Raw genomic sequence first — 27607 nt, forward strand, 5'->3', positions numbered from 1 at the left:
GGAAAATCTCTCTAACATTAACCACAGCTGGCAACACTTGAGTTGAAGTGACTTTGCTAGTCCTCATAAATCCAGAAAGTCATTTGTACAAAAGGAGGAATCTCTCTAGTAGATTGTTGACTTGGTGAAGATATATACAAAATCATATAGGTATTACCGTTGTTTCAGGTATCCTATTGAGTAAAGTAAAAATTTAAAAGGGGATATACAAGACAAGGATGAGTCACAGATCCCTCTCTTGGAGGTCATTCATCACGATATTATATGCAAAAATGATCTGGAATTTCACATCCACACATGCTAATAGGTAAGCCGGGTTTTTTGCTTAATAAGCAAAAAAGATGGTAAATTTTGAAAAAACAAAAACCAGTAACAAGATCACAACAGAGGCACTGAAGTCATCCAAATCCTTCTCTCAGCATGTTAGCCCTCCATGCTCCCCCTTTACCCCTGGAACAGGGTGAGCTGAGTGGTGAGAGAAAAGACAAAGTGATACTAAAGTCTTTTTTTTCTTTTTAAATACCAAACATGTTATACTTACTTGCCCCTGTACAGGGGTTTTGCACAGAGCAGGTCGGATCCTCCTTTTCTCGGGTCCCTCTTCGCTGCTGCTAGCCCCTTCCTCCTGTCGAGTGCCCCCACAGTAAGCAGCTTGCTATGGGGCACCCGAGCTGCAGCTTTGTGTGTCCATTCAGACACGGAGCTGCAGCTCGGCCCCGCCCCCTCTCTCTCCTGATTGGCTAACTGACTTTGATTAACAGCCGCGGGAGCCAATGGAACCGCTGCTGTGTCTCAGCCAATCAGGAGGGAAAGTCCCGGATGGCTGAGGGACTCATGGACATTGCTGGACAGAGATGGGGCTCAGGTAAATGTTAGGGGGGTGCTGGGGAGGCTGCTACATACAGAAGGCTTTTTATCTTAAATGCATAGACTGCATTAAGATAAAAAACCTTCTACCTTTACAACTGCTTTAAAAAGTGTTACTGAACCCACAACAGTAAAATCAGCCTGTATATGCAGTAAAGTATGCTTGTATATATATATTTTGTTTTTTTGTTATACTTTTTCACTGTGGAACCTAAGGGGTTAATCCTGCGCATTATGTAAAAAGGCTGTTAGATCCTGTCTTCTCTGATCCTCCCCTTCATTCACTGTCCCAAATCCATCTCATAATAGAGCAGAGCCTTGGGGGCACTCTGCATATGCTCAGTTTGTTGTGTATTGCTAGAGAGTTTTTTTTTTCTTGGGATGGTACATGTGATCAGCACAGGGCCAATCAGCACTGTCCAGACAGAGGTCAGGGGTCATGCAGCCTCATAGGACAGTCAGAGGAGAATGAAAAGTCCTCCCACAAGCTTTAACCAGACACTGATAGAAGTCACAAGACTGCTATATACTGCTGATGATAAAAAAAAGGTATTTAGCAGTTTATATTTACTAAAATAATTACATTTCCATGTTCTGTGTACTGTGGGAGACCAGATATAGTGAATGCAGGTTCTGGGTTTAGTAACACTTTAAAGGTCTTTAGGGCTTCTGCTGTGCATTGCCCCAGAGTCCCTGCAGCTAGAGGGGTCAGAGAAAGGTTGTTTTAAAGCTCACTTACTGCCTATTAGGAATATGCAAATACCGGTATATAAATGTTACATTCAAATAGTTAAATGCACACTTGAAGTGCATATGTGATTTTTTGTTTCCTGGCAAAAGATCTGGAAAGCAATGTGCACATGGTCTCTTCATCCACACATCCCAGATGTGCCCTTGGGAGAATGTATTCAGAGAACATAGTTCTGCACACCTCATTCCAATACTTAACCTCCTGCATTCTCTTTGGACCACCAGTGACCTTTAGGGTCGGTTCACACTGGGGCAACACGACTTCAGCGCGACTTTGTACCGCGACTTCAACGCGACTTCAGCAAATTACAAGGCGACTTGAAGTCACCTCCATGACAGGCGACTTCGCCTGTGGCCAATCAGCTCTCTGGGAGGGAGGGGGGAGGGAGGGGTTTTCCCTGCAAAGTCGCTTGACTTTACAGAGAGATCCGACTTGGAGGCGACTTCCATTGATTTCTATGGTACAGGTCGCCTACCAAGTCGGATCAAAGTAGTACAGGGAGTACGCTCTGAAGTCGGAACGACTTCAGTAGCGTCTATTAAGACGCTAGCGTTCACTCCCATTGAAACTATTTCTGGGGCGACTTGGGGCGACTTGAGGGCGTACAAGTCGGATCCCAAGTCGCCCCAGTGTGAAACGAGCCTTAACATAGAGATCCAACTTACAGAAGTAATATTGCCTCAAGTGCCCTATGCTGCTAGCTTATCATGCACTTCCCTTCTACCACTAAAAATCTGATTTTGGCTGGGGGTCTTGTAATGCAAAAAAAAAAAAGTATTTTCATGGAATACATTAGTAAATAATTTTATATATCTGGTTGCATATGTCCTTTAAAATTACGCTTTTTTATCATGATAGTAAGCCAAGACATTTGGCTTTGTTACAAAGAACTAAACCAGCAGCAGGTATAATAATACAATGTAGCAGCAACATCTGCAACACTCACCTGTAATGTTCTGCAGGAAAAGGAGAGGAATGTTTCTCTGACAGCACAGCTGAATGAAATGAGTACCCTGTAAAAGGGAAAACAGACAATATGATTGGACTGTCCTACTACATACAAATGTAATTTTGGTTAAAACCTATTTACCATCCAGGTCCAATGAAAATCACCATATGGGACCATTCACATTTGCGCATCTGAAACATTTGCATTTTTACATATTTTTTTGTAAATCAGAAAAAAGTTTTATTGAATACAAAAACTACTTTCAGTGTACATACATTTCCATTACAGATGTGCAGATATACATACCGCATCTAGCATTGCAACACATCACAACATACTCCTATTTCAAGGTGCCACAGTATCCATATCCCTTCTCAGCCATACAACACACCTGGTGCAAGATACACTGAACAAAATCAACCTGTGGGGCATTGCAGAATTCTTGACATTACTAGTTCCCTAGGGCATAATCTGGGCATATCGAGCCAAAGGGTCCAAAGCCTCTCAAACTTGCCTGAGCTCCCCCTGATAAAATGTAAATAAAATGTACCGCTCCATAACAACAGTATTTCTCATATGAGTTATCCAGGAGGTAACCGTGGGTGGTGAAGATGATTAGAATGACCTTTCGGGCCTGGAATAGGGCCCGGGAAAAAGCAATTCTAATGCCCTGTACATACGATCGGATTTTCCGAAAGAAAAGCGATCGGATTGTGTTGTTGGAAATTCTGATCGTGTGTGGGCTCCATCGGACTTTTTCCGTCAGAATTTCCGACACACAAAGTTTGAGAGCAGGCGATAAAATTTTCCGACAACAAAATCCGATCGGTTAAATTCCGATCGTGTGTACACAAAACCGATGCACAAAGTGCCACGCATGCTCAGAATAAATAAAGAGATGAAAGCTATTAGCTACTGCCCCGTTTATAGTCCCGACGTACGTGTTTTATGTCACCACATTCAGAACGATCGGATTTTCCGACAACTTTGTGCCACCATGTGTATGCAAGACAAGTTTGAGCCAACAGCCGTTGGAAAAAATCCATGGATTTTGTTGTCAGAATGTCCGATCAATGTCCGATCGTGTGTACAGGGCATAACAATTTTCAAGGATGCCCAGTACACAGCAGATCGAATCTAAAAAGGTACAGTCGACTGAAACACCCAACTGAGTGTTGAAAGAACCCCACTCCAGTAACAATGGAGCTTCGGGCAACGCCAGAGGAGATGGATAAGATCCCCAGGAGCCCGCCTGCACCTACCACACAAGGGGTCCGTTAATCTGCCCATCCCATGAAGCTTTTTCTGGGGTGCAGCTTACTCTGAGCATAATGTATAGCTGAGACACTTTTTGAGATCCATTTAAAGAACAAATAGGGATAGACTGAATAGCTTCCTCCCACCGATCCCCCATTAGTGGTCCTAGGTCTCTTTCCCATAGGGATATTACCATAGTGGGATGAGCTTTTAAATATACATTTTTACACTTTAAATGTGCATGGGTACATTTTCATGCTTTTTGTATGCAATAAACACAAATAAATATTCAGTTGTAACCAGCTAAAATATTCCTGGTGCACCAAAACGAAAGGTGTGCAAAGTCTTACAATTTATTTTCTTAGTTAGCCACATCCAGAGTAGAAAAATAGGATTTTTGTACTAAAATAAAAAATCTTTATAATAAAAATCTTTTCTTGGGAGTCCGTAAATAGGCATAGGAATTCGCAAACCTTAGGGTTATACTGCTGCCTACAGGAAGGCTGAACACAGGCAGAATAAACAAAAACATAGGCCAGCCCTGGGAATAACCAGTGGTCAGTTGAAAAGCTGGGAAGGTTAAAGTTAGAGACTTGAAGGTATTTTGCATACAGTATTAAAAAAAAGGTCCCCTGGTAGACCTGACAGTTAAAATAGCTAGTGGAAAATTGAATTCTTGGTAATAGCACACATACAGGTATGGTATGAAGTTTCAATGGCTGTACGGCACAGCTGTTCATTGAGCGAGGCTGCACAATAAGTGGGGTGACTATGTGCTCTTGTCAATAGCACATTTCCTTTGCTGCTTTGTGATATGCTATTTCTCATCTAAGGGTTAGCGCTAATGAATTTATCTTGTGGCCCATCCAGCATTCTTGAGGCTTATGCCATAGCAACTGCTACTCAATTTAGTTAAAAGGCTTCTCAAAAACTCTAGAAAGATCATATTTTGGCTTTCGCACTGATGTTCCCAAATATCAAGTTGTGGAAAAATAATAAGTGACCAAAAATAAAATAGCATGCAAATCTTATACCTGAAAAATGTTACTGTTACAAATACCAAGTCAGTGCATTAATAGCGGATCTGTATACAAAGAAAAAGGGATTTTTTTTTTTTCTGCCATTTGTGTCTCAGGGAGATTCCTCTTGCACTCCCTGTCCTGTACACTTAACAGGAAGTTAAAGGATATCTTTCCAACGTGAGGGAAATTCCTTTTAAAGACAGTTGCAGTGATCTGCGATTTCACAGGAACAAGCATCTGCAATGAAAGATTTCCTTTCTATTTGTGTTCTCATAGCAACTCAAAACTTTGGGCTTTACCAAACATAGAATTATTTCTTTTGCTATATCCACCTGCCACATTACACATGTACAGATACATTCTCATGTTCAGTGGGCCAGCATCTCAGATGAAAGATGGCTCAGGTGAGCATCAGGAACATAGCACTTTGGATTTTCTAACTTCAGATGTAAATTTTATCTACCCATCTAGAAAACTCTGTAATGGTAATAAAGTATAACTGTAGCTTTGGTACAAAACCCCCCCCCCCAAATTGGGACTTTAATGGTACCACTATATCCTACCCCACCAACTGCAGCGTTGTAAAGATAAAATATTCTTGTTTTATTATATATAAAATCATTTTGTGTGCAATTTCCTTGCCCGCTCTAGTGATCCAAATGCTATGCAGCTGCTAGCACAAAGTAACAATATTTACCAAAAGTAACTCAAATTTAAATAGTTCAGTGCACTTCCAAAGAACTATAATCTATTGATACTATACAATAAAACTCATGAAAAAAAAAAACATTAAAAGCACATAAAATAAAAGCATTCAATAAAATTTTGTCTCCACCCAAAAAAAGGAAAATTGGTCCTTAGTAGCAAGCCAAGAGCCGTCAAACATGTCAAGAAAATAGGATTTTTTAAGACAGCTTACCTGTAAAATCCTTTTCTTTCGATGGACATCACGGGACACAGAGCCACAGTAATTACTGATGGGTTATATAGGGTATCACTGGTGATTGGACACTGGCACACCCTATCAGAAGTTCAACCCCCTATATAACTCCTCCCTTTGCAGGGATACCTCAGTTTTGTAGCCAAGCAATATAGTGTATGTGTCCCGTGATGTCCATCGAAAGAAAAGGATTTTACAGGTAAGCGGTCTTAAAAAATCCTATTTTCTTTCTCGAACATCACGGGACACAGAGCCACAGTAATTACTGATGGGATGTCCCAGAGCAATGCTATCTGGGGGGGGGGAACCACGACCAAGTAGGGTGCAATCAGACCTGAGGACCCTGTACCGCTGCCTGCAGCACACTACGCCCAAAGGCGATATCCTCATGCCTTCTCACATCCACCTGATAGACTCTGGTGAATGTATGGACTGAAGACCAGGTTGCGGCCTTACAGATTTGAGCCATAGAGGCCTGGTGATGCACCGCCCAAGAAGCACCAATAGCCCCTGTGGAATGTGCCCTGATCTGAAACAAAGGAATCTTCTGTTTCAAACCATAGGCCTGAATAATCAACTGTCGAATCCATTTAGAAATGGTAGCTTTTGACGCTGCCTGTCCTCTATTGGGACCCTCTGGCAGCACGAACAAAACATCCGTTTTGCGAATCTGAGCAGTTGCATCGAGATAGGCCCTGACTGCTCTTACTACAGCCAACGAATGTAGTGATCTCTCTTCCGGAGAACAGGGATCTGGAAAAAAGGAAGGCAGAACAATGTCTTGATTTAAATGAAAATCAGAAACCACCTTTGGTAAAAAACTAGGATGAGGGCGCAATACCACTCTATCTTTGTGTACAATCAAATAAGGCTCCTTACAGGAAAGGGCTGCTAATTCTGATACTCTTCTAGCAGAAGAGATGGCTACCAGAAAAAATAACTTCCTTGTCAACAAGATCAAAGGAATCTGACTTATTGGTTCAAAATGCTGTTTCTGTAACACAGCCAGGACCAAGTTCAAGTCCCAGGGGTTTAGGGGCGCCCTAACTGGAGGATTATGACGCGTCACCCCCTGTATAAAGTTTCGGACCAAAGAATGCGAAGCAAGTGGCCGTTGAAATAATACTGATAAGGCCGAGACCTGGCCCTTGATGGTACTCAAGGCCAGCTTCATCTCTAACCCCGATTGTAGAAAATCAAGAATTCTACCTATCACATATTTTCTGGGATGCCAACCCCTGGATTCACACCAGGCTACATAAGCTTTCCAGACTCTATGATAAATCATTCTGGAAGCTGGCTTCCTTGCATTGATCAAGGTAGATATCACAGAACCTGAAAGCCCACGACTCTTCAGAACGTGGGTCTCAATAGCCAAACCGTCAAATTTAGCATTTGTAAGGCAGGATGGAACACTGGACCTTGAGATAACAGGTCTGGGCATACCGGTAGTGTCCACGGGGAACCCACCGTCATCCTTACTATTTCCGCATACCACGTCCTTCTGGGCCAAGCGGGGGCCACCAGAAGTACCGACTTCCTTTCCTGCCTGATCCTGCGAAGAAGTCGCGGCAGTAGCAGAATAGGCGGGAATGCATAAATCAGTGAGAACCGATGCCACTGAATCACCAACGCATCTGTCCCGCATGCAAGAGGATCTCTTGTTCTTGCCACAAATCTGTCTATCTTTTTGTTGAATCGGGATGCAAAGAGACCTACATCTGGGACCCCCCATCTTTGGCATATGTTCCAAAAGACGTCGGGATGTAGAGACCATTCCCCTGGAAGTAACTTCTGGCGACTTAAATAGTCCGCCTGCCAGTTCTCTATCCCTGGAATGAAGACTGCCGATATGCATGGCACATGTCTCTCTGCCCAGACTAAGATCTGGTTCACCTCCTTTTGAGCAGCTCGGCTCCTGGTGCCTCCTTGATGATTGACATAGGCCACTGCTGTGGCATTGTCGGACTGGATCCTGACCGGGCAACCCTGTAGCCTGATAGTCCAGGCCCTTAGGGCTAGACATACAGCACGGATTTCCAGAATGTTGATGGGTAAGGTCCTCTCTGTCTTGGACCATACCCCCTGAACAGCAGACTGTTCCAGAACTGCTCCCCAACCTGACAGACTGGCATCTGTTGTTACCACCGTCCAGGTAACCGGTAGAAAGGATTTCCCCTTCTGCAGGTTTTCGGTTATGAGCCACCAACTGAGGCTCTGACGCACCACATGCGACAGGTGCATCGGAAAGTCTAACGCCTGAACCTTTTTGTTCCAGGCCGACAGAATACTGTGTTACAGTAGTCTTGAACGGAACTGAGCATAAGGAACTGCTTCGAATGAAGACACCATCTTCCCTAGCAGCCTCATACAAAGGCGGACAGAAGGACCCTTCTTGGTCCTGACTGCCAGAATCAGCTCCCTTAAAGCAGTGATCTTTGCCTGAGGTAGAAATACTTTCTCCTGGCTTGTATCTATGATCAGACCTAAATACTCCAGTCTTCTTACTGGTTTTAGGAAAAACTTTTCTAGGTTGAGGATCCAACCTAGGTGTTCCAAATACTTGACTGTGGTTCTCAAGTTCCCGTTCAAGGCAGCTACCGACCGGTCTATCAGTAGCAGGTCGTCTAGGTATGCTATGACAGCTATACCCTGAGCCCTTAATCTGGCCAGAGGAGGGGCCAAGACCTTTGTGAACACCTGAGGTGCAGTGGCTATCCCAAAAGGCAGAGCCACAAACTGGAAATGGCGCCCTCCTATCTCGAAGCGCAGAAACTTCTGATGAGCAGGAAAAATGGGCACATGCAGATATGCATCTCTGATGTTTATCGATGCCAGAAATTCTCCTCCCTGCAGGGTGGAGACTACTGTCCGAATTGATTCCATGCGGAAGGACTGAATCCTTAGGAATCGGTTCAAATCCCTTAAATCCAGAATGGGTCTGACATCCCCATTTGGTTTTTGGACCGTAAAAAGGTTGGAATAGAAGCCCAATCCCTGGTCCTTTGCTGGAACCATCATAATGACCTCCTGCGACAAAAGTCGCTCTAACGCTAGAAGGAGCGACTGCTTCTTCTGTGGGTCTCTGGGAACACTTGATCTGAGGAACCGAGGAGAGGGAAATTCCTGAAACTCCAGCTTGTACCCTAAGGTTACTGTGGAGATTACCCATCTGTCCTGGAAGTCCTCCTGCCAGAGCTCTGAGAACTGTCGCAGTCTTCCCCCCACTCGAGCGAGCAGGGGCGCCCCTTCATGAAGAGGTCTTAGTGTTTTGCCTGGTAGGCTTCTTCCTCCAGGACTTCTTTTGTTCCTGGGGCTGACTCTTGTTTCTGAACCCAGATGGAGGAGGCCGTCGAGACTGCCTGGAGGCTGAAGCCCCTGGCGCTGGGGAAAGAGTCCGTTTGTAAGAGGGACGCTTACTCTTCTTCTTGACAGGTAAGAGAGTACTTTTCCCACCAGAGATTTTCTTGATATAGTCATCCAAGTCTTCTCCAAACAACCTTGCACCACAAAACGGAAACCCAGCCAGCAGCTTCTTACATGGTGCTTCGGCTGACCAATTTTTCAACCATAGGATTCTACATATATGCACCAACCCCAGTGAAAGATGAGAGGTTTGCACGATAGAATCTCTGATGGCGTCAACAACGTAACATAAGGCTGCAGGAAGGTTAGCCAACCCCTGGGCCTGCTGTTCAGGTAATACTTTGATAACCTGCTTAACATGGTCTCTTAAGTATTGACAGACTCCAATCGCTGCAACTGCAGGTTGAGCCACTGAACCTGCCAAGGAGAAAACATCCTTCAATAGGGATTCCATCTTTTTATCTACAGGATCCCTGAGCATCTGAGCATTGTCTACAGGACAAGTCAGACTATTATTTATGGAGGAAATGGCGGCATCAATGGCCAGTATTCCCCACATTTTAATAAACTTTTCTTCCATCGGATAAAGTGTTGAAAACTTGTTCGGCAGAAAAAACGTTTGTCTGGGTGATCCCACTCAGAATAATAGAGCTTTTCAAGTAAACTATGAACAGGAGGAAAAGCATGTGGTGTTTGAGGAGGCTTCAGTGACCCCAAAGAAGAAGAGGGTTCTTTAACCGATTCAGATACGGGCAACTTGAATGTGGAGCAGACCAATCCAGTAAGGATCTGCACTAAGACTTTCTCCTCCTGAGAAGTCGCAGAGGGTCCCTCTCCACCTGATTCCTCCTAAGAGGAATCATCCGTCCCATCCCGATCCCCTGAAAGGGATTCGTCTCCCTTATCCCAGGGCTCCTCTTCCTGAGGGTCTTGGGAAACAGAGGAAGGCCTAGTGCGTTTTCTTCCACTGAGTGAAGATGTAATCACGGCCATTAATCTCTCCTCTAAACCACTAATGGTTGAGGAAAAAACCTCCTGTGTAACGTATACAGGGGCTGAAGTGCCGGAGGCAGGTATAGCCCCTGACCCCAATGGCTCCCTCTGGCTAGCCGTCCCTGGCCCCTCAGGGGGGGAGGATGCTGCAGAAAGGGGGTCCTCAGAACCCGACAGAGATCCCCTAGAGTCTCTGGTTCTTGGGGTGTTTGAACCTCTTCTACCCATAGTGCAAAGCAACAAGGTGGAGGTATCACAAAATGAACACTGACTGCTGAGCGATGTAGTCCGGCTAAAAGCCCTGCTACCAAATGCCCAGTCTGGTGTTACCTTAGTAAATGCAGCCTAGGAGAATGCCTGTGTCCCACCTTACATGCGACCGTCAGCTCTGTGTCCCTCCAAAGGCTCAGAGCACCTGTACAGAGTGCTTTTAAATAGCCTGCAGCTGGCCTGAGTGGCCGTCTAAGCACCTGTGCTGACACCCCACACCCCCCTCTACGGGCCCCCCCCCCTCGAATTTCTAAAAAACGAGTGCTTCCCGCACTGGCCGACCCTCTGGAAATAATATGGAGGAAGGCTGGGGGAGGAAGGAGAGAGACCGGTAGTGATGGGGCCTGACCTGTAATGGCGGCAATAGCGGCGGCAGTGCTTGAGCGGTGTACAACCGCTTTTCAGACACCTATGGCCTCCCCCTCTTCCATCTGTAAATGGAAGAAGTTTGGAACCACCACAACTTTTCCTAGAGCGGCCGCCAGGACAAACTGAGCGATCAGGGGAAAAGGGCCTTATAGGCCCGATGGTCACTCTGACGGAGCTCCGGCGTTTCCCTGTGGAGAGAGGAGAACCTTCCAGAAGAACAACCATCTCTGCTTCACTCCACCAATCAGGCCTGTGTGGTAGAGTGGCCAGATGGAGGCCACTCCTCAGTAAAAGGCACATGACAGCCCACCTGGAATTTGCCAAAAAGGCACCTGAATGACTGTCAGACCCTGAGAAACAAAATTCTCTAGTCTGATGAAACAAAGATTGAACTCTTACCTGAATGGCAAGCATCATGTCTGATGGAAACCAGGCACTACTCATCATCTGGCCAATACATCCCAACAGTAGAGCATGGTGGTGGCAGCATCATGCTGTAGAGATGTTTTTCAGCGGCAGGAATTGGTTGAGTAGTCAGGAACCAGGGGAAAGATAAATGCAGCAATGTACAGAGACATCCTTGATGAAAACTTGCTCCAGAGCGTTCTGGACCTCAATTGGTTGGCTGTAATTGGTGCCAAAGGTGCTTTAACAAAGTATTGAGCAAAGGCTGTGAATACTTACTGTATGTAGTGGGGACGGAAAGTATTCAGACCTGTTATATTGCAGCCACTCTGTTATATTGCAGCCATTTGCTAAAATCATTTAAGTTAATTTTTCCCTCATTAATGTACACACAGCACCCCATATTGAAAGAAAAACAAAGAATTGTTGACATTTTTGCAGATTTATTAAAAAAGAAAAACTGAAATATCACATGGTCCTAAGTATTCAGACCCTTTGCTGTGACACTCATGTATTTAACTCAGGTGCTGTCCATTTCTTCTGATCATCCTTGAGATGGTTCTACACCTTCATTTGAGTCCAGCTGTGTTTGATTATACTAATTGGACTTGATTAGGAAAGCCACACACCTGTCTATATAAGACCTTACAGCTCACAGTGCATGTCAGAGCAAATGAGAATCATGAGTTCAAATGAACTGCCTGAAGAGCTCAGAGACAGAATTGTGGCAAGTCCCAGATCTGGCCAAGGTTACAAAAAAATTTCTGCTGCACTTAAGGTTCATAAGAGCAGTGGCCTCCATAATCCTTAAATGGAAGACGTCTGGGACAACCAGAACCCTTACTAGAGCTGGCCGTCTGGCCAAACTGAGCTATCGGGGGAGAAGAGCCTTGGTGAGAGAGGTAAAGAAGAACCCAAAGGTCACTGTGGCTGAGCTCCAGCGATGCAGTCGGGAGATGGGAGAAAGTTGTAGAAAGTCAACCATCACTGCAGCCCTCCACCAGTCGGGGCTTTATGGCAGAGTGGCCCAACAGAAGCTTCTCCTCTGTGCAAGACACATGAAAGCCCGCATGGAATTTGCTAAAAAAAAAATGAAGGACTCCAAGATGGTGAGAAATAAGATTCTTTGGTCTGATGAGACCAAGATAGAACTTTTTGGCCTTAATTCTAAGCGGTATGTGTGGAGAAAACCAGGCACTGCTCATCACCTGTCCAATACAGTCCCAACAGTGAAGCATGGTGGTGGCAGCAACATGCTGTGGGGGTGTTTTTCAGCTGCAGGGACAGGACGGCTGGTTGCAATCGAGGGAAAGATGAATGCGGTCAAGTACAGGGATATCCTGGACGAAAACCTTCTCCAGAGTGCTCAGGACCTCAGACTGGGTCGAAGGTTTACCTTCCAACAAGACAATGACCCTAAGCACACAGCTAAAATAACGAAGGAGTGGCTTCACAACAACTCCGTGACTGTTGTTGAATGGCCCATCCAGAGCCCTGACTTAAACCCAATTGAGCATCTCTGGAGAGACCTAAAAATGTCTGTCAACCAACGTTTACCATCCAACCTGACAGAAGTGGAGAGGATCTGCAAGGAGGAATGGCAGAGGATCCCTGAATCCAGGTGTGAAAAAACTTGTTGCATCATTCCCAAAAAGACTCATGGCTGTATTAGATCAAAAGGGTGCTTCTACTAAATACTGAGCAAAGGGTCTGAATACTTAGGACCATGTGACATTTCCGTTTTTCTTTTTTAATAAACCTGCAAAAATGTCAACAAATCTGTGTTTTTCTGTCAATATGGGGTGCTGTGTGTACATTGAGGAAAAAAAATGAACTTAAATGATTTTAGCAAATGGCTGCAATATAACAAAGAGTGAAAAATTTAAGGGGGTCTGAATACTTTCCGCCCCCACTGTACATGTAATTTTTTTGTTTTTTTATTTTTAATAAATTTGCAAATATTTCAAACAAACTTCTTTCATGTTGTCATTATGGCGTATTGTTTGTAGAATTTTGAAGAAAATAATGAATTTAATCCATTTTGGAATAAGGTTGTAACGTAACAAAATGTGGAAACAGTGAAGCGCTGTGAAAACTTTCCGGATGCACTGTAACTACATCCCTTAATCTAATATAACTGGTTCCTGTTCAAGTGATATACAAATTTATATACATTATCATGAACATAACAGCTATAAAAAAGCAATCATCAATGAAATTTACACACATGTAAAATGGCTGGTTAAACCTATCAAGCTCCACCCACAGACCCCAGACAACAGAAGGACATTGTGTTTGGTACTTGCCTTTTTTGCAGATTCAGAGAAAAGGACACCGTTATTTCCTATAATTCCGACAGGATAACCAAATATTCTGGCAAATCCTTTAAGATAGAAACAATGTTAACATTTTAGTGAAAAGCAGTCTTAAAAAAATGCACACAGGCTATAGTAAAATATGACAATGCAGCATCTTGTACCTGTAACTAGTGTATCTCCATAAAGTGCCTTGAACTCATCAAATTTGCTTCCATCAACAACCCTGGCGATGACCTATAAAAAGCAGGAACAAGTGGAAGTATTTTTGTAAGAGAAACCAAGCATGTAAATGAAAAAACTGAACGTTCTTTTGATCGAAAAATGAAAATGTGGCATACGATTGTGCCATTATTTGTTTTGTTTTTCTAAACAAAATCCAGCATGTTGGATCAGGCACTTTCGATTGCGGCACGAAAATCGCATGTCGCAGTACTGGATCTTGGGTAAGAAAAAACAAAAATAAAAAAAAAACACCTTTTTACAAAGTTTCAGCATCCCCAGCATAAAAAAAAATAAAGAAAAATGCTTTAATTTATTTCTATGGGGAGAAAGCACTTCACCTGTTGCTGCGGCAGATGGTGAGGTAGCCATCTTGTGCTCCCTCGGTGTCCAGTGTCATTGAGAGATAAAACGTAACAACTCATTTACTTATTCATGTGCATACCAAAGGGGTGATCTATGATCTGCACATGACATGAGTATAACAGCCTTAGAAGTGAAAGAAATGTCACTTTGGGTGTGGTTGTATTCCATCGTTCTGTTGTATCTATCGGCCTTGGGAGAAAAGGATAATTATGGGATGTATGTTTAGGTGGATTGGGGGGGGGGGGGGATTCCTCCAGCAGCCCCTCCCTACTGATAAGACTATTTACTGATGAGAAGTTTGAATACACCTGACCTTTGTGTCTATTGTTATTGGACAGTTTACCCCGCCCTGAATCCAAGTGAGGGGGGGGGGGGGGGGGGGGGAGTGTCCCTGAGTTGTATATCTGTTACATGTGTTTCAATAAAGAGTGTGCTGTTTTTCACCCTACACTGAGTTACGTACGGCTAGTGACTGGGTGGGCTAAAAGGGTCTTGGATCGTGTGGTACCGGACAGAGGAAGTATTTAAGGTGGACATAGACCTGTTGATGGAGGTCCGTTACAACTGGTTGGCAGCAGCGGGACGAGAACGCTCAAGATGGCTGACGAAAGTCTGCACACCAGGAGCCCTTGGGTTGTCTGGTACAAGGAAGAGATGGCCATTCTGGGGAAGGATGCCACCACCAAAAGAAAGCTTGCAGCCATTGAAAAGGCACAAGAAAAGGCAAAAGGAATGGGGGACCACAAAAAAACAAGCCACCATCCCTGTGTCTCTCCATGTGGTACGTGAGACCCAAAGAATTTCCAGGCTGGACTTTAAGCCCTACCAAGACAATACGGGGGATGTGGCTGGGTTCTTTCATCAGGACTTTGAACATCAATGCGAACTACCGGGGGTTCCGCCCGCAGACTGGACCCGCCATGTAGTAGGACTGCATGGGGGGGTGCCTGAGGCTTATCGAATGATGGACCCTCTCAAGAAACGTGGCTATGAGGACCTATAACGGGCAGTACTGGACTATTACGCTGTATCGCCAGAGGTGTGTCCGGCCCAGTTCTAGACTACCCCTCGGGTCCCGAGACCTCCTTCTAAATGTTTGCGCACAAGCTGTCCGTAGCATTCTGCCAATGGCTGGAAGGGGAGAAGGCCACCTCTCCTGAGGAGATCATACAGGCTGTTGTGAAGGAACAATTATTTTTAAAGTGCCCCCCTGAGCTCTGACATTGGGTGCAGGAGCGAAAACCTGCCACCCTAGAGAAAGCTGCAGCCTTAGTGGATGAGGCACTCTTGATCAACACACAATGGCGGAAGCCCCCCGGCCGAGGCACCCCAAGTTTCCAGCCCCACTCTGGGCCCTGCATGCCTCCCCATCGTCGGATGAACCCCAAGGCAGCACCAACCCCTCAGGTCCCGCTACCACACCACCCGATCCCACCACAGCGGACAGCAAGACCCACCTTGGAAAGGCTCTGTTTTGGCTGTGGGCAGCCTGGTCATTATCGGGCCAGCTGCCCTGCCAGAACCAAGACTCTCAGACCTAGCCCTGGCATGCCAGTACATTATGTGGATCTGTACTAAGCTCCCGAGGACCTGCCGCCACCCGCTCCACACTGATGTTCCTCTTCTGCCAACTGGGACACCCTTCCCAGGGTCTTTGGCCTACAACCTGCTGAGGCACCTACATCACTTCTCCAAGGAAAGCACCTACAAGAGGTCACTGTGGTTGGTCAAAAGGCAGTGGGATTCCGAGATTCAGGTGCGTTCCTCATTATTGTGGACCCACGAGTTGCGCGCCCTGGTGCTCTCCAACCCGGCCCAGGAATAGTGATCCAATTGGCAGGCGGCACCAAATGCTTCAATCCCCTCGCTACTGTCACCCTGGACTATGGACTGGGGCCCAAGCGCTGTGATGTAGGAGTAATGGGAGGATTACCTGCAGATGTGCTTCTTGGGAAGGATGTCGGTGACCTCCCGTGTCTTTGTCGGGGCCGTCACGTGAAATCAAGCCCACCGGGAAGCCACCCAGCGGAAGGAGGAGCTTCAGAACCTGGATGGAAATCTGCCGCCTGTGGTGAGTGACCCTTCCCCAACACCTGCCACTAGTGGAGTAACCAGGGATCGGGACCGGTTTGAACAGGACTTAGCCACTGACCCTACTCTGATGGGCTTCTGGACCGGGGTAGGGCTTACAGGTTCGGGAGCGGGTGACAAGATGCAGGAAAACGGATTAATATACCAAATTGTAGAAATCGCTCCCATGGGGGGACCTCAGACCATTACCAAGCAGCTGATAGTGTCCCAACTGCTACCCCTGGCTCACGACATTCCCATAGCGGGGCAAAAAGGGAAGTTATGGACAGAAAAACGGTTAGCCCAGGCCTTCTATTGGCCCGGGATGTCCCAAGCGGTAGCTCACTATTGTCGCATCAGCGATACATGTCAGCGACATGGGAGGACAGGTGGCCAATGAGCCCCCCTGCAACCCCTGCCCATCATTGAGGAGCTGTTCCAGCGGATAGCTATCGACTTCCTGGGACCCTTGGCTTGCCCCTGCAAAACTGGAAAGCGGTACATTCTGACCATGGTGGATTATGCTACCCGTTATCCCGAAGCAGTGGCCCCCTCCAACATAACAGCTCCCAAAGTCACAGAAGCCCTAGTTACGGTATTCACACGAGTGGGCTTTTCAGACAAAATTCTGTCAGACCAAGGTACACAGTTTATGTCTGATCTGATTCAGTTCCTCTGGCAGTGAGGGCCACCCCCTATCACCCCAAACCCAGCGGACTGGTGTGAGCGTTTCAACGGGACCCTGAAGGCCATGCTATGTGCCATTATTGACCAGGAACCAGACTGGGAATGGTACCTCCTCCACCTACCTCTTCGCTTACCGGGAGGTCCCCCAGGAATCTACTGGGTTTCCCCCTTTGAGCTGCTGTATGGGAGGAAGGTCTGAGGCCCCCTGACCCTGCTGAAAGAATACTGGGAGGGCCAACTACACAATACGGGGGTTCCTGTGGTCCCCTACGTCCTAGAACTGCGTGAACAAATGGGCCAACTTGCTGGGCTCCAGGTGTACCATCTCAACGCTGCCCAAACCCGCCAAAAAATGTGATATGACCGCAAAAATCGAACCTGCGAGTTTGCCAAGAGCCAACAGGTCCTCAACAGCCAACAGTCCCAAATCCCCAAAACAAATTACAATCTACATGGGAGAGACCCTTTCAAATCATCAAGAAGTTAAAGGAGACCAAATATGTTCTCGCACTGGATGATCGGGGGAAGCGGCAAAAGACTGTGCACCTCAACATGATCAAGGAATACCATGACAGAAACCTTCCCACCCTGGCGGTGTGCTCCCTACCCTCTGAAGAAGACGACAAAGTCGTGCTTGATCTCCTGGAGGTAGCGCACCACTCGGCTGACGTACACCAGGTACCCTTGGGCCCCCAGCTCAGCCAGGAACAGCAAGTGTCCATGAAGACCGTTGTGCACCACCACCGTCCCATCTTTTCCTCTCGGCCTGGAAGGGCGACCCTTTACCACTCGTGTGGAAACCTTGCAAACCCGGCCCATCCAACAAGCCCCTTACCGAGTTCCAGAAGCCGTCCGGAACACCATAAAACAAGAACTGAATGAAATGTTGGACCTGGGAATTATCCAACTCTCCCAGAGCCCCTGGGACTCACCTGTTGTTCTTAAGATAAAAATAATAAAGATTGGGACTTTAGATGAGACACTAAGTCTCCATCCCTGTGCGTATAAAGAAATAGGAGGTTGGGACTTTAAGTGAGGTGGGCAAATGAGACCAGAGGGACAATCACAATTGCGTAAAACATTTATTGATACATAATGACAATTGGACACAAATAAATTACAAAAAAGGTAATAATATCCAATCATATAACAATCCCATCTTGCCTGTTGAATGGAGAACATAATGAGCAGCCCCCAAATGGTACAGGATAAAACTGAGAAAAATTAATTCATAGCAGTAGCATGAGGTCGCAAGATAAACATTAAAAGCTTGTAGATATATGGACCTAATAAAGTCTATACTTAATATGGTGCTTGTCGTAGGCCCGACACGTTTCGTGTATCAAACACTCTTCAGGGGCAATATAGCACCAAAGTCTAAAGGGGAAGAAAAAAAGGGGACAGTATGATGAAAGACTGGATAAGGTGCAAAAAATGCACTAGGAGCAAAATAAACATATAAAGGAGACTGGCAGCCACTAAGCCCCCATGGATACTCACATGTTACAGGAATGCGAACTCCAAGAGGTCCGCAAGCAGCTGGCCACCCAATAACTCAGGTCCGGGAGCTGAGGGAGGAGCTTAGAGAAATGAGCCGGGAGGTAAAGAGGGCCACATACATAGGTGTTCAATGAATGAAAGATCCACACTGGTAACAAGTAAGGTGAAGGTTTTGGGGTAAGAAGAGTAATATATGTCAAGTATAGCCCCATATAAAGCTGGAGCCCCTAATAGCAGAGAGGTGTATAATAATCTAAGGAATGTCCCCCTTACCTAAGGGTGGTATGGAGTAGCCAAACATGTCTGACCCAGTGATGGACGTGTTGTGTAAGAGCAGGCTAAAACAAATGTATGGGTCCTATCTATACAGCCAATCCCTGCCCCAATCAGAGAAACTCCCCCCAGCATCACGTGCTGCAGACAAAGGCTGGCGGGAAACTCCTACCAACGCAGCGGCCACTGCCGCTCACAGCTGCTGGAGAAGTCGCCCTCCACGTGTCCGCACGAGAAGGAAAACACAACGTCAGCGCCGGGACGCTCACGCAGAGGTCACGCGCATGACGAGGGGGCGTGATGCCGACGCACAATGGGAAACCCGCCCCGGAAACCCGCACCCGCCTTAGCGGACGAGGGGGGAAAGGGGAGGGATCCCAGGAGTTTCCTGCCAGCCTTTGTCTGCACCACGTGATGCTGGGGGGAGTTTCTCTGATTGGGGCGGGGATTGGCTGTATAGATAGGACCCATACATTTGTTTTAGCCTGCTCTTACACAACACGTCCATCACTGGGTCAGACATGTTTGGCTACTCCATACCACCCTTAGGTAAGGGGGACATTCCTTAGATTATTATACACCTCTCTGCTATTAGGGGCTCCAGCTTTATATGGGGCTATACTTGACATATATTACTCTTCTTACCCCAGAACCTTCACCTTACTTGTTACCAGTGTGGATCTTTCATTCATTGAACACCTATGTATGTGGCCCTCTTTACCTCCCGGCTCTTTTCTCTAAGCTCCTCCCTCAGCTCCCGGACCTGAGTTATTGGGTGGCCAGCTGCTTGCGGACCTCTTGGAGTTCGCATTCCTGTAACATGTGAGTATCCATGGGGGCTTAGTGGCTGCCAGTCTCCTTTATATGTTTATTTTGCTCCTAGTGCATTTTTTGTACCTTATCCAGTCTTTCATCATACTGTCCCCTTTTTTTCTTCCCCTTTAGACTTTGGTGCTATATTGCCCCTGAAGAGTGTTTGATACACGAAACGCGTCGGGCCTACGACAAGCACCATATTAAGTATAGACTTTATTAGGTCCATATATCTACAAGCTTTTAATGTTTATCTTGCGACCTCATGCTACTGCTATGAATTAATTTTTCTCTGTTGTTTTATCCTGTATCATTTGGGGGCTGCTCATTATGTTCCCCATTCAACAGGCAAGATGGGATTGTTATATGATTGGATATTATTACCTTTTTTGTAATTTGTGTCCAATTGTCATTATGTATCAATAAATGTTTTAAGCAATTGTGATTGTCCCTCTGGTCTCATTTGCCCACCTCACTTAAAGTCCCAACCTTCTATCTCTTTACACCTGTTGTTCTTGTACCCAAGAAAGATGGCACCATTCGATTTAGTGTAGACTACGGATGTCTTAATGACCACACAGTTAGCGACACCTACCCGATGCCCCATATAGATGACCTGCCGGACGGTCTCGCTGGGGCCCGCTATGTCACTACACTGGACTTCAGCAAGGGTTACTGGCAAATCCCCTTAACCGGGGAAGGGAGGGAACGTTCTGCCTTCATCACTCCCTTCAGGCTGTTTGAATTTCTCAGCATGCCCTTTGGGATGAAGAATGCCCCTGCCACCTTCCAGCGCACGGTGGATCAGTTGCTGCAGGGCTGCCAAGACTTTGCCTGCGCCTACCTTGATGACACTCCCATCTTCAGTGAAACATGTCACGACCCCCTCCGGCATGTAGGCACCGTCCTAGACCTAATTACAGAGGCCAACCTCACTATCCAGCCCGATAAGTGCCAGATGGGAATGGCCGAGGTCTAATACAGAGTCTGATGTTTTTCACCCTACATTGAGTTACGGCTAGTGACTGGGTGGGCTAAAAGGGTCTTGGATCGTGTGGTACCGGACAGAGGAAGCATTTAAGGCAGACATTACACCTTCTATTAACCTTTAAGTTACCCTAATCAGCACTAATCAATTTATTTACCCCTTAACTATTATTTTTAGGTATATTTTTTACCATTAACATTCAAACTTTGTTCACTTATTTTGTTAGTTAAAATTTTCAGAATTATATTTTATTTTGGCTAAAATTTACTTTTTTAAAATTCACGGTCCCTACAGGGTGAAGAAAACAAATACTGTACCTGTAGAAGGAAGAGACAATATATACTTACATTTCTGGTGGCTTGTGCCTGAAATGCCAGGGACGCTGCTCCCTGGCCACTTGTATGTCCTGTACCGACATGTCAGCTGGCAAGAGGAACCATTGTGTTCTTGGGGGTAGTAGGAAATATTGGATACGTGTGGCAGCTGGCAAGCAGCATCGTTTCATGACACAATCCTCTGGAAAGGGAAGTATATTGCCTCTTTTTCTGCACGTATTCCTACTTTAGGCTTTGACCCTGTAGCGATAAGGTCACTTTAACAAGAACGGCTCTGAATACATGGTGGGGAAAAAAGCTGTCATTCTACTAAACCAAATCATGGCTATGCAAAGAAAGATGCCTGCTCAATCTAAAAGAGCATACCTTTCAGCAGGAGGAAACAAAATTAACAGTTCGGGGATACTAATGGAAATCGTCACCTTTAGCCATCCTGGCAATTGGCAATTACACAACAGATAATCCGGGATTCAAATATAGAATGACTTCTACAGAGGTCCACTATGGGGCAGACAATATGATCAGATACGATGTGTATAAATCTTGCAGCACAAGCACATGGGGAAAAATCTTCATGTTGGAGAGGCATGCAGTGCTTCTGATTAATTCTGAATGATGCCATGCCATGTCAGGGTACAGTTCAGCTTTACTTCAATTATGTTCCTACTAGCCTTGTATTGATGGCAATGCAGCAAACAGCAGGATATCTCCACACCTAGTTAGGAGGATTTTAATTGTCTGCACGGTTTGTGATGCATAAGGTGTATAAATGGCTGTCTGGGTATTTGATATGTATGTTTGTCAGGTACAGATGGTACACATTCATGTTAATTAAACATGAAATTATCATGATATAATAACCGGTAAGTCAAGGTGGTAATATGAAAAAGCTAATTCACCATATTATCAACAAGAAAAATACATCTCCCTCCTGGAAGACCTTTACACGGTCTTGTTGTGTAGATTTTCAGATAGGCCATGCCAGTGAACTTGATGAATGTAGGTGCGCCATGTGGTATGTCTACTATAACCACTTCTTTGATTCTTTCAATTAGACACAGATTGAATCCTATTATCCAAGTGTGCATGTGGATGGATAGATGGAGTGCAAGCAGACATACAGTGTGTATATATTATAGGTGTACACACCCCTATTAAATTGTCAGGTTGAGACAAAGATAAATAAATTCAGAACTGTTTCTACCTTTAACATGACCTATAAACTGTACAACTCAATTGAAAAACAAAACTTAAATATTTTAAAAAAATAACTTAAATAATGCGATTGCATAATTGTGCACGCCCTCTAATAACTGGGGATGTAGCTCACAATTAAGCAATCGCATTCAAACTCATGTTAAATAGGTGTCAGCACACACCTGCCATCATTTAGATTGCCTCTGATTAACCCCAAATAAAGTTCAGCTGTTCTAGTAGGTCTTTCCTGACATTTTCTTAGTTGCATCCTACAGTAAAAGCCATGGTCTGCAGAGAGCTTCCAAAGCATCAAAGGGATCTCATTGTTAAAAGGTATCAGTCAGGAGAAGGGTACAAAATAATTTCCAAGGAATTAGATATACCATGGAACACAGTGAAGACAGTCATCATCAAGTGGAGAAAATTTTGCACAACAGTAAAATTACCAAGAACTGGACGTCCCTCCAAAATTGATGAAAAGACGAGAAGAAAACTGATCTGGGAGGCTGCCAAAAGATCTACAGCAACATTAAAGGAGCTGCAGGATTATCTGGCAAGTACTGGGAGTGTGGTACATGTGACAACAATCTCCCATATTCTTCATATGTCTGGGCTATGGGGTAGAGTGGCAAGATGGAAGCCTTTTCTTACAAAGATCATCATCCAAGCCTGGCTAAATTTTGCAAAAATACATCTGAAGTCTCCCAAAAGCACGTTGGAAAATGTGGTATGGTCTGATGAAACCAAGGTTGAACTTTTTGGCCATAATTCCAAAAGATATGTTTGTCGCAAAAACAACACTGCACATCACCAAAAGAACACCATACCTACAGCGAAGCATGGTGGTGACAACATCATGCTTTAGGGCTGTTTTTCTTTAGCTGGAACAGGGGTCTTAGGTAGAGGGAATTATGAACAGTTCCAAATACCAATATTGGCACAAGTTGTTAGAGAGTAGTGAGGCGCTGACAGTTAACTCAATCTTACCAATGTGTGATGTGAACTCTTGTGGTAGGTAAACCTAATTAATCACTCCTAATAGATAACCATCACAATAAATATAAAGTGACTTCAGTGCATAAACCAATTGAACGTTACTGGGTGTAACCTCAAGGCTAAAAGCAATCACTCTGTGATGCTCCTAGTCATCCAACGATCAATACACTCTACACACTGTGTTAAATCAGCAGCAATAGAAAAATTCAAATTAGACCTACCGGTAACTTGTTTTCCATGAGTCTTTCAGGACAGCACTTGAGAGAGTGACTCCTCCCCTTGCAAACAGGAAACACCTCTTCCACCAAACTTTAAAAGGCTCCTTTCCACACATTGTCAGTAGTAGTAGAGAACCTCTGGCCCCAAACTGGAACACATAATCGAGATATGATTAGTCACAGTATATTATATATATAAAAACAATAGGGCGGGATGCTGCTGTCCTGAAAGACTCATGGAAAACAAGTTACCGGTAAGTCTAACTTGAATTTTCCCTTATCGTCTTTCAGGACAGCACTTGAGAGGATAATAGAGAGACTTACCCCCCTAGGGAGGGACCACAGCCTGCAGAACCTGATCTGATCTGGGGTGGCACCAGCTCTTTCTGCTCATGTAGTGGCCTGGGCTCTCGTTGAATGAGCCCTAATTCCCAGCGGGGAAGATAAACCCATTTGAGAATAGGCTACAGAAATAGCTGTCTTAAGCCATCTAGCCAATGATCCTTTTGATGCTTGTTGGCCTTTTTTGTTTCCAGAAAAAAGAACAAATAATGAATCTGAAGCTCTAAAACCTCCTGTTACTTCCAAATAATGTAATAGGATACGTCTTACGTCCAAATTGTGAAACTGCTCTTCCTTTTCACCTGAAGGGTTAGCACAAAAGGTTGGTAGAGTAACCTCCTGAGACCTGTTACTAAAGCTTGCCACTTTTGGCAAAAACACTGGATCTACTTTAAAGACAACTCTATCAGGAAAAACTGACAAAAAAGGCTCTTTTACTGATAGGACGTGCAGTTCACTAATCCTTCTTGCCGAAGTAATTGCGACCAGAAAAATAGTCTTCAAAGTTAAATTCTTTAGGGATAAGGCCTGTAAAGGCTCAAATGGTTCTTTTGCCAGAGCTTGCAGAACCACCGAGAGATCCCAAATTGGGAAATGCCTCACCGGGACTGGTCTAGACCTGGAAATTGCTTTGAAAAATCTCATGATCAGAGTTTCTGAAGATAAGGATCTCTCCAGATAAACTCCCAAGGCGGCCACCTGCACTTTAAGAGTGCTGACCGCCAGGTTCTTGTCTGCACCTTTTTGCAAAAACTCCAGCACTGAAACTAGGTCTTTAACCTCCCTATGTTCTGAATGACAGAAAGAAACATAGACTTTCCATACTTTGGCGTAAATATCCCTGGTTACCTTTTTCCTACTGGAAACCAACGCAGTAGTTAAACGTTCCGAAAAGCCTTTGCTTCTCATTAACTGCTCCTCAGATACCAGGCAGTGAGCTTTAACCTGCCTACATCTGGATGATGCACTGGCCCCTGAATCAACAGATCCTGACTGAGTGGAAGATGCCAACATGGTTTGATTGCCAACTGAAGAATCGTGGAAAACGAAGCTCTCTTTGGCCAATATGGAGTAATCCACTCTGATTCCTGAACTTTCTGTCGGCTCAGATAATCCGCTACTTCGTTTAATGTGCCTTTTAGATGGACTGCGGATAGAGATAGTAAGTGGTTCTCCGCCCACTCCAGAATCTCTACTGAGAGTAAGTGAAGAGCCCTGCTTCCTGTGCCTCCCTGTTTGTTCAGGTAGGCTATAGTAGTGGCATTGTCCAACAAAATCTGGACATGGCAACCTATGAGGTTTTGAGAGAAGAAAGCTAATGCTAGGGCAACCGCTTTCAGCTCTTTCCAATTTGAGGATTTTTGGGCCTCGAACTGGGACCATGTTCCCTGCGCTAAGGCCTGACCCATGTGGGCCCCCCATGCCCGCAAACTGGCGTCTGTTGTGACCACTTTTCCGGTCGGAAAAGACCAAAGAAGACCTCTTTGCAGCACCACCTGACTTTTCCACCACCAAAGTGAATGTTTGACTCTGGTGGGGATCTTTATTTTTGTATCCAAACTCTCTGTCCTGTGGTTCTATGTCCTTAGAAGGAACCTCTGGAGAGCTCTGAAATGCAGCCTTGCCCATTGGATGGCTGGCATGGAAGAGGTTAATGTCCCCAGAGCCGACATAACCTTTCGGACTGAAATCAGTTGATTTGTTTGCAGTGCCATTATTACCCTTTGAACCTTGATCTTTTTCTCTTCTGGGAGAAAAATCTTTTGCTCCACTGAATCTATCAAGTAACCCAGGAACAGTACTTGCTGAGCTGGGATGAATTTTGATTTTTGAACATTCACTACCCACCCTAGTGACTCCAAATGACTGCGGCTTTTTTCAAATCCTCCTGCAACTTTTCCCTGGATGGGGCAAAAAAGAGGAGGTCGTCCAGATATGGAATTACCGCAATCCCCTGGAATCAAAGAGGGGCGAGAGCTTCCGCCATTATCTTCGTAAAAATACGAGGAGCTGACGACAGGCCGAAGGGAAGGGCCCTGAACTGAAGATGTATAATCTCTTTGCCCATATTCACCGCAAACCTCAGGAATTTCTGGGACTGAGGTGCTACAAGAACATGAAGATAAGCATCCCACAGATCGATTGATGCCATAAAACAATCTTTCATCAGAATGTTCCTGACTGTGAAAATTGAGTCCATACAAAACTTTTTGTATAGGACTGACTTGTTCAGGGGTTTTAGGTTGAGGATAAGACGGAAGTTTCCGGATGGTTTTCTTATCAGAAAGATGTGTGAATAGAAGCCCTGACCCTGTTCTTCTGGGGATACTGGTATCACTACCCTCTGGCGCCTCAGATCCCTTAAAAGGTTCTTCATGGCCAGGGCCTTTGTTAGATCCCTTGGCAAGTTTGTTACAAAGAATCTTTCCTGCAAGCGATCCGAAAACTCTATCCTGTAACCTTGGGACAGCATGTCCAAAATATATAGACTTTCTGTCATGCTGGCTCAAAGGGGGAGGAAACTTTAAAGCCTTCCCCCCACTGGTACGCACAAGTCATTGCGTTTTACCGGAGGCTGCAGGAGGATGGAAAAGGACATTTCCTTTTCCTTTACCCTTCTGCGATGCCCAATTTTTTCTTTTCTCCTGGGGTTTGGTTTGTTCTTGAGCCCTTTGGGAACGAAAAAAACGTTTAACTGGCTGTTTTTTCTTTTTGATGGGGAAAGACTTCTTTTTATCAGCTGTTCTATCTAGAACCGCATCTAAGTCAGGACCTAAAAGCAAGTCGCCCAGGAACGGTATCCCACACAGCTTGTTTTTGGATGCTGCGTCCCCCGGCCAAGTTTTCAACCACAGAGCCCTTCTGGCCAAGTTGGCTAGGGCAGCAGATCTAGCTGTCATTTTAATTGATTCCGCTGATGCATCAGATATAAATGCGACAGCTGCAGACGGAGTCGAGAATGAATCCAAAATTTCTTGTTTTGGTGAGTCTGCTGAGATATGGGCCTTAAGTTGATCTAACCAGAATTCCATATTCCTGGATACCACCGTAGTTGCCATAGCAGGTTTAAGATTTCCCATGATGGATTGCCAAGCCCTTTTTTAGTAGCTGGTCCAACCTTTTATCCATGGGATCTCTCAACACCCCCATGTCCTCGAATGCCAAATCTGTTGACCTTGAGACTTGGGAAAACGCGGCATCTAGTTTGGGGTTTTTGTTCCAAACCGCCACTGGATCTTCATCAAAAGGAAAACGCCTTTTTAAGGCTTTGGGAAAGAAAGGTTTTCTCTCTGGCTCTGCCCACTCTTTCTTAATAGCTTCAGAAATAACAGAGTGTACTGGGATATTGCGATTTTTGTGTTCGCTGAGCCCTGCATACATTTTATCATGCAGAGATAACTCCTTTCTTTCCTCTTCCAGACCCAGTGTGGTATAGATTGCTTTTAACAGGCCATCTAACTGTTCTAAAGACAATTTAAATTTTGAAGGTACATTTTCTCCTTCCTCCCCCTCATCAGAATCCTCAGATTGAGAGGGGGAATGTCCCTCTGGGGTAGGAGATGCCTCAGTCTCCACCGCCGGGACTATGAGGTAGTAGGCTGACTCAGGGATGGGTTTGCTAGCAAAGAGCAAAATGATTGGATGGTCGCATCAAGTTCTTTAACAGATGCAATCAAGTCGCTGAAAGCGGAAGAAGCTTCTTCTTTAACTAGCAAATCAATACAGGCTTGACATAACGTCTTCTTCATCCTTCAGGTAATTTGGCTTTACATGAAGGGCATTTCCTTTTTGCCACTGGATCAGAGCTCTTGGCCTGCCATGAGACAAAAAGAAGAAACCATCCCAGTGAGACAACCTGTCCTGTTTTCAAGGATGCTCACCACAGGTGCACAGTAAGAACTAGACTGCCTCATGTGCCCAGACAGGCCCCTGTCACCGGGGGGAGAGAGATAGAGAGAGAGAGAGACCCCACAGTACAAGGAGAACAGTATACAACTGCCCCTTACCTGGGCCTTGCTGGTGCCTGTCCCACTCGCTGCCGCCATCGATTCCATCGAGGAGCGCTTGCTGTATTGTGTGCCAGACCTTAACCGCT

General features: G+C 45.3%; 1 protein-coding gene across 1 annotated transcript in view; it reads right to left on the reverse strand.

Moving 5' to 3' along the window:
* MCCC2 (methylcrotonyl-CoA carboxylase subunit 2) overlaps positions 1-27607 on the reverse strand; it is a 177473-nt gene that overhangs the window by 44901 nt on the left and 104965 nt on the right. Inside the window, exons 11-13 of the mRNA XM_073624396.1 lie at positions 13669-13741; positions 13496-13572; positions 2565-2631 (exon numbers count right to left, since the gene is read on the reverse strand). Of these exons, the coding sequence (XP_073480497.1) occupies positions 2565-2631; positions 13496-13572; positions 13669-13741 (217 nt within the window). The remainder of the gene's footprint in view (positions 1-2564; positions 2632-13495; positions 13573-13668; positions 13742-27607) is intronic.

This window comes from Aquarana catesbeiana, linkage group LG01 (genome assembly GCF_042186555.1).
Source record: "Aquarana catesbeiana isolate 2022-GZ linkage group LG01, ASM4218655v1, whole genome shotgun sequence".
NCBI classification, from domain to species: Eukaryota; Metazoa; Chordata; class Amphibia; order Anura; family Ranidae; genus Aquarana; species Aquarana catesbeiana.